Source organism: Diadema setosum, chromosome 13 (genome assembly GCF_964275005.1).
Source record: "Diadema setosum chromosome 13, eeDiaSeto1, whole genome shotgun sequence".
NCBI lineage: Eukaryota > Metazoa > Echinodermata > Echinoidea > Diadematoida > Diadematidae > Diadema > Diadema setosum.
Window position 1 is genome coordinate 20,011,066 of NC_092697.1, and position 8,387 is coordinate 20,019,452.

Sequence of the window (8,387 nt, forward strand, 5' to 3'; positions counted from 1 at the left end):
GTCAACGTATGTGAGGTTTACTCTATTTTCAATAGTGAACATACACATTTATTATTAAATGACTGAATTCTCAAATTACGCTCTTTATGTGCTTTTGTTTCTCCTTTGTGTTTGTGTCAAGGCTCTTCTATGAAGAAACGCCCCATACCAGCAGATTCACCTGCTAACAAGAGGATACGTACAGAAAGCCCTGTCCAAGGAGGTTCATCAAATAGGACATCCTCAGGGTAAGTTGTCAAAGATACTGGGAGATCAGATACATATCGTCGCTGGGGCGACAAGACCTCGTATCTACAAAATGTAAAATGTTCAGGAGAGCCAAAAAACATGGCGGCCAAAGCATTGTGGCGAATGGGATAGCCTTTCCTTTGACATGCCGTGGTGGCTTCATTTCTGGAGTACTGGGTAAGACAGTTGGGATTTGGACAGGATATCACTTAATCCATTATTTGACCATTAATCCAAAAAAGTCATTTTCACCAAAATTGCAGATACAAGGTCTTGTCACATCAGCGACGATATGTGTACAGCTTGTCTTATGAAACAAGTAGAACCGTACAGTAAAGCCAGGGTGTGGTAAGTTTACAAAGAGTGTGATCAGACATTCATATGATGATAAAATCTATGATGATAATGATAATCACGATAAAAGTAATGCTAGCAGTAACTAGAAAAGCACTCTGAGAGCGCACACCTCTGCCAAGCATGCAGCTCATTTCCACCACTGATCTTGTTCTTCCATAAAGATATCAGTGATTTCCACCCATACGTACTTATAGCATTGTGTGCTGAAAGTTGCCTGATTTCCCAATATAGAAGCCTTTGTTACGTCATAAACCCTCAGCTGCACGGCACGCCTCGCCCTAGCAGCATGCACTTTAGTGTGCGCATGCAAACCTTAAATACGCGCAGCCTGAACTCCCAATATCATTGACCCTACCTGCCAAAATATAAAAAATCCTTCATAGATTCCCCCAAAATTCTCGGATCACTACCAAAAGTTGATTGTTTGTTACTTGTGTCATTCTCAACCTTTCCTGCAAGTTTCACCCCAATCCATTAACTACTTTTTGAGTTATTTTGCACAAGGACAAACTAACTAACTAACGAACACACAAACCAACGGTAACGAAAACATAACCTCCTCCTTTGGCGGAGGTAATAATAGTGTTTTGTCTAGGAGGTATCTGTAGAGATTATTTTTTTTTGTTGTTGTTCAGCAGAACTTGACCTAGTCTTGATAGTACTTGCACAAAATCATAGTGGTTTTGTTTTGAGTGTAATTTGGGTGGTGGTGTTGGGTTTTTGTGTTGATTTTTTTGCTGTTTGTTTCATGATTCACTGTTTCTTGATAGAGATTTTATCATTGTATCTACTCAAAAACAACTGAAATTTACATGTAGGCCCCTATATTAGTGGTTATGTTTTAGAACGTTTATACAAACATTTTTTGTCCATGTACATTTTGTATGTCTGCAAATCTGTTGATCTTTGCATTATGGTTATGTGTAAGATATCTAACTCTGACAAATTAGTAAATTTATGAGTGGAAGTATCATGTGTCTGTCATTTCTTGTATCATACTTTGTGGCAGACATGTGCCTCTTACTGAGGAGGAGGTCAAGCGATATCTTATGAGGAGACCAATGACCACCAAGGATCTTCTTGTGAAGCTCAATCCTCGGAGGACAGGCTTACCCAAGGAGACCATTGAGACAAGGCTGGCAGAAATTCTTGACAAACTCAACCCAGAGAAGAGGAAAAAGGACAGCAAGATCTATTGGTTTATCAGAGAACATCGTATGTAGATGGAAACAGCAGCCAGTGGTTTTCCATCTTCCATAGTGCAAAGGAAACCAATGGACAAAGAACACATTTGCATAGCTTTGGAAAAAAAAAGTATGTAAAATTTTTGGGAAAAAAAATAGATTATAATATATTCCCTCAACCAAAAAAGTATGTTCACCTGGCATTTTTTAATATATCTCAAAAAGTATTTTACTGATTTTCATGATTCAAACGGGAATGGATAGGGAATTTTATTATACCCCGCCACACAAAGGGGGTATATAGGAATCACTGTGATGTTGGTCAGGCGGTCGGGCGGTCGGTCGGTCTGTTGCAAAATCTTGCGTCGCGAACTCCTTCTACAGTTTTGAAGTAATTTAAATGAAACTTAGGGTAAATGATGATATTGAGGTATAGATGTGCAAGACATATTTTTTGTGTTTGTCGGACAATGCGTTGCCATGGTAACCATAATTTTACCAAAACCTTGTGGATTGAATATTAACTTCCATAGTATTTAAGCAAAATTGGTATCTATGATGATCTATAGGTGTAGTTATGCAAGACACTCTTTGTGTTCGTACTTGACAAAGCGTTGCCATGGTAACCGCATGTTTTCTTCAAAATCTTGTGGAGTGAACAACTTCCACAGTTTTGAAGCAATTGAAATCAAATTTGGTAGGCATTATGGCCTTGAGGCATAGATGTGGAACACATAATTTTTGTGTTTGTCGGACAAAGCGTTGCCATGGTAACCATAATTTTACCAAAACCTTGTGGATTGAATAACTTCCACATCAAGCAATTAAAGTCAAATATAGTATGTATCATGATCTAGAAGTGTAGTTTTGCAAGACACCAATGTGTTAGTTTGAGAAAAATGTGTTGCCATGGTAACCACTCATTTTTGTATCAAAATAAACCATTCATGTTATGAAGGTCAAATCTGGTGTGTATGATGGTCTTTAAGTGTAGTTATGCAAAATGTCCCTTGTGATTGTATCAGACAATGCATTGCCATAGTAACCACATTTTTTACCCAAACCTTGTGGAACTCAGTGACCTGTTTACAGTGAGGGGCTGGGCCGAGCCGCGGCCGAGCCCAGCCTCAATTGCGGGGCCGAGCCCCGCAATGTTGTCTGTTTACATTGCCGGGCTCGGCCGCGCTTTTAATTCAAACCTTTTAATATTTTGTCGTAGTGGTGCTCTGCTTGTAAACGAACGCAATTTGGTATAGTCTGGTTTTCAGTCCCTTTGCCAACTGGATTCCGTAGCGACGAAGTCGCCGTTCGGGCAAAGGCCTTTGCCGAAGGAAAAATCCTTTGCAGGACAAAACCACCTTAAACTATACTAGTTTTCGACGTTGAGGGGGTTAATATCCTGAATAGCGAAATAGTACGGGCAGAGGGTTTGGAAGCCAGACTAAAATTGGCCGCGCATTTGGCCCAGTTAGCGTTTACACTGAGAAAAGGCCAGGCTCGGCCACGGCCGAGACCACCTCCAGAGCGTGGCCAAATGCGTGACTAATTTTTGCCCCACGTTTGGCCTTTTGCACGTTTACACTGAAATAAAGACGGGCTCGGCACTGTAAACGGGGTCTAAGTCAACTCTGTAATTGTACAGTAAACTAAAATTATTCTGTTTCCAATTCGACAAGTGCACAAACTTGGTATTAACGTCATTGCCCTCGTGACATCACATACTATAAAGCAACACTAGGGGCGGGGGTATTAATCACCTTCAGTGATAATTCTAGTCACTCATGACATGAATGGCATATCATTGCCACCAGATATCATTATTGGTGTGAAAAAAAAAAGCATTTTATGTCAAAATGCTTGGAAAAAATGCACTTTAGTGATTTGCATTGACTTTTACACAAATAATCAAACAATCACTCATTATTCTGAACTTTTAAGCATGGTTTATTGCATATTTCTCTACCTCTTTCTTTTCACGAGCATACAGTGAAGTAATTGATATGTCCACCATCGGCTTCAATGACCAGCTGGCATCTCTTCCTAATACTGTTAACTTAAGTTTGTACTTGGCACTGCTCAATGTTGTCCCATGCTCTCTGCAAGATGTGCTGAAATTCTTGCAGTGAAGTGTCATCTTTCACCTTCTTGCTGAAATTTTGCTCTAAGTTTCCCCGATGGCATTGGGTGAAACCCCTAGTCTCCTGGCCACCTCCTTAACCGGAACCCCAGCTTCAAGGAAAGCTGTAACTGTCCCTCTTTCAATAATTTGCAGATACAGAATGATGCAAAATGGCCATAAGCACATTTATGTGATCCACCCAAATTGGAATTAAAAAGCGCATGGCTTCGACCAACATTTTCATATTGAAAAAGCCTATTGTTTAAAAAGTATGCATAACATCTGTTTAATAGGGAAGCACATTTTACCTGAAGAAATTCCTGAGAATTGCATAACAATTTAAAAAGGTCATTTGCTAACTTGCATAGGAAATGTACACAATATGCTTCATATAACCTTCAGTGCAACTTTTTATGCCTCCGCCAACGAAGTGGCCGGAGGCATTATGTTTTCGGGTCGTCCGTCTGTCCGTAGGTACGTCCGTCCCGTTTTGTTTTTGTCGATATCTCAAGAACCGTGTGGTGGTTTTACATCAAACTTGGTATGAGGGTATATCCTGGGGGGATAATACTTTGTTTGGATTGTAGGGTCACGGGGTCAAAGGTCAAAGGTCACAGGTTATTTTGTGAAAAAAAAAAGGTTGAAATTTATGTTTTTCTCCATATCTCGCAAATGGTTCAAGGTATCTTCATGGAACTTAGTATATATGCTTGTTCCAATGGACAGTGATTATCTAGGGAAGTTGGGGGTCATGGTTCAAAGGTCAAGGTCAAGGTCAACTCCTCAAAATATCACTACTTTCCTTATATTTATGCAATGCCTGAAGATTTTTTATTTTTTTTTAACTTGATGTTTGCATGTATTACCCAATATATATTCTGTGGGAAGTTTCTTGCCAAAAGGTCAAAGGTCAAAAGGTCAAAGGTCAAGTGAAAGTGCTGAATTGCACTTTTTCCTCCATATCTCAAAAGTAACTCAAGGTATCATCATGAAACTTACATATTTATGCATGTTCATCCTAACAGTGATTCTCTTTGGAACTGTGAGGTCAAAGGTCAAAGGCCAGGTTTAGATAATGCTATTTTCCCATTTGATACTGAAATTATACTTTTTCTCAATACCTTGAAAATTACTCAATGCATAAACTTATAAAAGGGTCAAAAGTCAAGTAAAAATCATCAGTTCCCCAAATACCTGCACTCTGACATTTTAATCATTCATCCAATTGAACCTAGTTCTAGGAAAGTGAACATTCAGCACATTTGTGGCAAACCTGTCATTTTAATATTTTGCCAATTGTGTGAAACTGTCATCACACATTGTCAAGACATTGTACTATAGACCTATTAGGAGAACCATGCATTATGGTGGAGGCATATCAGTTGCCGTGGCGATATATCTAGTTTTCCCATGCATTTTGACATAAAATGCATTTTTTTCACACCAATAATAATATCTGGTGGCAATGATATGCCATTCATGTTATTAGTAATAAAATTCCCTATCCATTCCCGTTTGAATCGGTAAAATACTTTTTGAGATGTATCCAAAAATGCTAGGGGGGAACTTACTTTTTTGGTTGAGTGTGTATATATAATATATATATGTGTGTGTGTGTGTGTGTTGAAATTTCACATTTTGACTCCACGAAGAAATTAAGAAACACTGGTAATGCATTTTTGGCCAATAAAGCATGACTTTATTCGACTCAAATTTTCGGCGTCCTACGCCTTCTTCAGGAGTCTTGACAATGACGGTATCAAAACAAAGCAAAACAAAAATTGAACACGTAGAACGTGCACTCATAGACAGACTTAGTTGCTATGAGACATGGCTGGGGGTGCGCACACTTTACAGTGATGTTGCCATGTAGAAGCAATGTAGTCATGGCACCCATAAGGAGGAGAGCATTGACAGGTTTGTTACGTAACAGTGGCGTTCAATTTATTTCATTTCATTTCATTTATTTCCACATTAAAAACAACAATCATTACATTTCAAGTCATAGTACAAACATATTCATTGTGGGGGACCAATTAAAGCCTTTCAGGCTTGTTGGGAATAGGCCCCAAAGTAGATACAAGACTTTCTCAACTTACAATACAAATGGGTACAACATATATAGAACACAATTGGTACACAGTCAAAGCAGGCTGAAGAAGGAAAAAAGAAAAGAGTAAAATACTGGCAGAATATACAAAACTATGTTGGTATTAAATACGGAAAGTGCGTCTAAAATTATTTATGAACTGCTGTTATGATTTGCAGTTCTTCAATTCCTTTCGTATAGTATTCCACAATTTGGGACCTTGATAAAAAATTGTTGACTTGGCTAATTCGGTTCGGTAGAGGGGAGGATGAAAATTTTGCTGGTTTCTTGTATTATAAGAATGAATATTGCTGTTGAGATGAAAACATTATTGCAAGGGGGCTGGTAATGCACCAAATAACTACTGTTGCATAAAAATTCCTGTTTGGAAGCAGATTATATCTTGAATTGGTAATATATTCATGTTTTGGAATAATGCAGAAGTTTGTGACAAATAATGTGAGTGGGTTATGATATGAATAGCTTTCTTCTGCAACAAATGAATACGTTTCACATTCTTTTTAGTTGAATGGCCCCAGACTAGAGTACAGTAACTCAAATGAGATGAAATGAAAGAATGATATAACAATTTCAACACATGTTTAGGTAAAAATTTCAGTTTTTGCAATATACCAATATTTCTCGACAGCATCGATATCACTTTGTATTATTACATGCTATGATGAGATACCATTAAGGTACCATAAGTTAAAGAATAATGGACAAATTCAGGAACAGGTTAAAGAGCGCTCCAACAATTGAGTTGTTTCATGATTTTCACTGATGGAGACTGTAGTATATAATAATCATCAATAGGACCAAATCGGATTAAGAATTCCTGTTGAGAAATAGATAAAATTATCAATTAAAAAAGCCACAATTCAGTGTCTCACTGTAATCTAATCAGATTTGAACATGCAAGTATGAAATTGATTGTATAGTACCAATCATTAATAGGATGGCAGTATGAAGCCATCTGTTGTATATAAAATATAACATAACCTGAGAAAATTGATTAAAAAACTTGAGACCTTAGATTATAATTTTTGCTTTAATACAAACCAATAATTTCACATAACATCAGTGTAAGTGAAACTATTATCAGTTAAAAAGATATTTTGAAAAATATCTTAGAATCGCGCCATGACTAAGTCCTCTAACGGAAGAATGAGTATATCTGTTTAGAATGGATAAATCCCTATTCAGCCCTTCCCCTTTAACCCTAACTAGGCCGGGGGCCTCTGAGGCCCCCCCTCGACGTTCCGCGCGATGTATTGCTATCGCGAAAAGCTATTGCCGCGACGTTTCATGACTTTTTTCTTTCATGTTTCATGACTTTTTTTTTCTTTCTATATATATATATATATATATATATATATATATATATATATATATATATATACATACACATACACACATATACACATACACACACATATCTCCCATTTGATACACATGTTATGACATAGAAAATGTTTGGTACGTTAAACCTACATAGTATTTATTCAGATTGCCACAGGCTTTATGTGCTACAGTATACTCCCGTTAAAACGTAGTCCTCGGTACCAGCGATTTTCTTTCATTATATCGATATTTCGTTATAACCAAACAGTCATAGTGTATAAATGTTTGGATAATTTGGGGGCCTGATTTTGATTTTGTTGGAATGAGAATTTCATTATAACTGTGTTTGTTACAATTAGTGAGTGCACTGTAGTTACTTCTCTGGTTGGGGATTTCTGAGAAACGACATATGTACAATGTATGTTGTTAAACAGCAACTTTTGTGAAAATTGAGTGAAGATCACAGATTAAAAAAAAAAAAAAAAGATTTTTGCATTCAAAACGTGACATATACTCAATGTTTTAAAACTGACATTGTAATCATGAGGGGGGGGGGTTCAAGTGGGGGCCAACATATTTTCCTTTTCTTGAAAATACACAGTCAAAAAGCACTGAATTGATCAGCGTTTTAGATCCATGATTTTTTATCATGGCTACTACTAAAACACTGATCAATTCAGTGCTTATTTACATTGATGTCGGGCAATTTGTCAATCATTTGCAATGAAAACACCTCGATGGAAGAATTTCATGATTCGAATAATTACACAGTACCTGCTGCATGCTATAAGGATTAGAACCAACACTTGCTGTTCGGGGAAAGCTCGGTGGTCTTGTGGAGATGACGCCTGTCCGGTTATCAGGAGATTGCAGGTTCGAAGTAGCTCCATGTTCGAATCCTGCTCGAGTATGTACGCCCATGATTTTTTTATCATGGCTACTACTAAAACACTGATCAATTCAGTGCTTATTTATGTCGATGTAGGGCAATTTGTCAATCAGTTGCAATGAAAACACCTCAACGGAAGAATTTCATGAATTTGAAAACAAAATTGTTTAAACCTGC

At 37.5% G+C, this 8,387-nt stretch overlaps 1 protein-coding gene across 3 annotated transcripts in view; it reads left to right on the forward strand.

Annotated features, from left to right (window-relative positions):
- LOC140236852 (general transcription factor IIF subunit 1-like) overlaps positions 1-8,387 on the forward strand; it is a 74,729-nt gene extending 66,342 nt beyond the window's left edge. For 2 of the 3 annotated variants that reach the window (XM_072316787.1, XM_072316788.1), the window contains exons 12-13: positions 122-227; positions 1,595-3,574. In XM_072316787.1, coding sequence (XP_072172888.1) covers positions 122-227; positions 1,595-1,808 — 320 coding nt within the window. In that variant the 3' untranslated portion in view covers positions 1,809-3,574. Of the gene's footprint in view, positions 1-121; positions 228-1,594; positions 3,575-8,092 lie in introns of those variants that run through there. The other variant, XR_011901800.1, reaches the window with a different exon arrangement.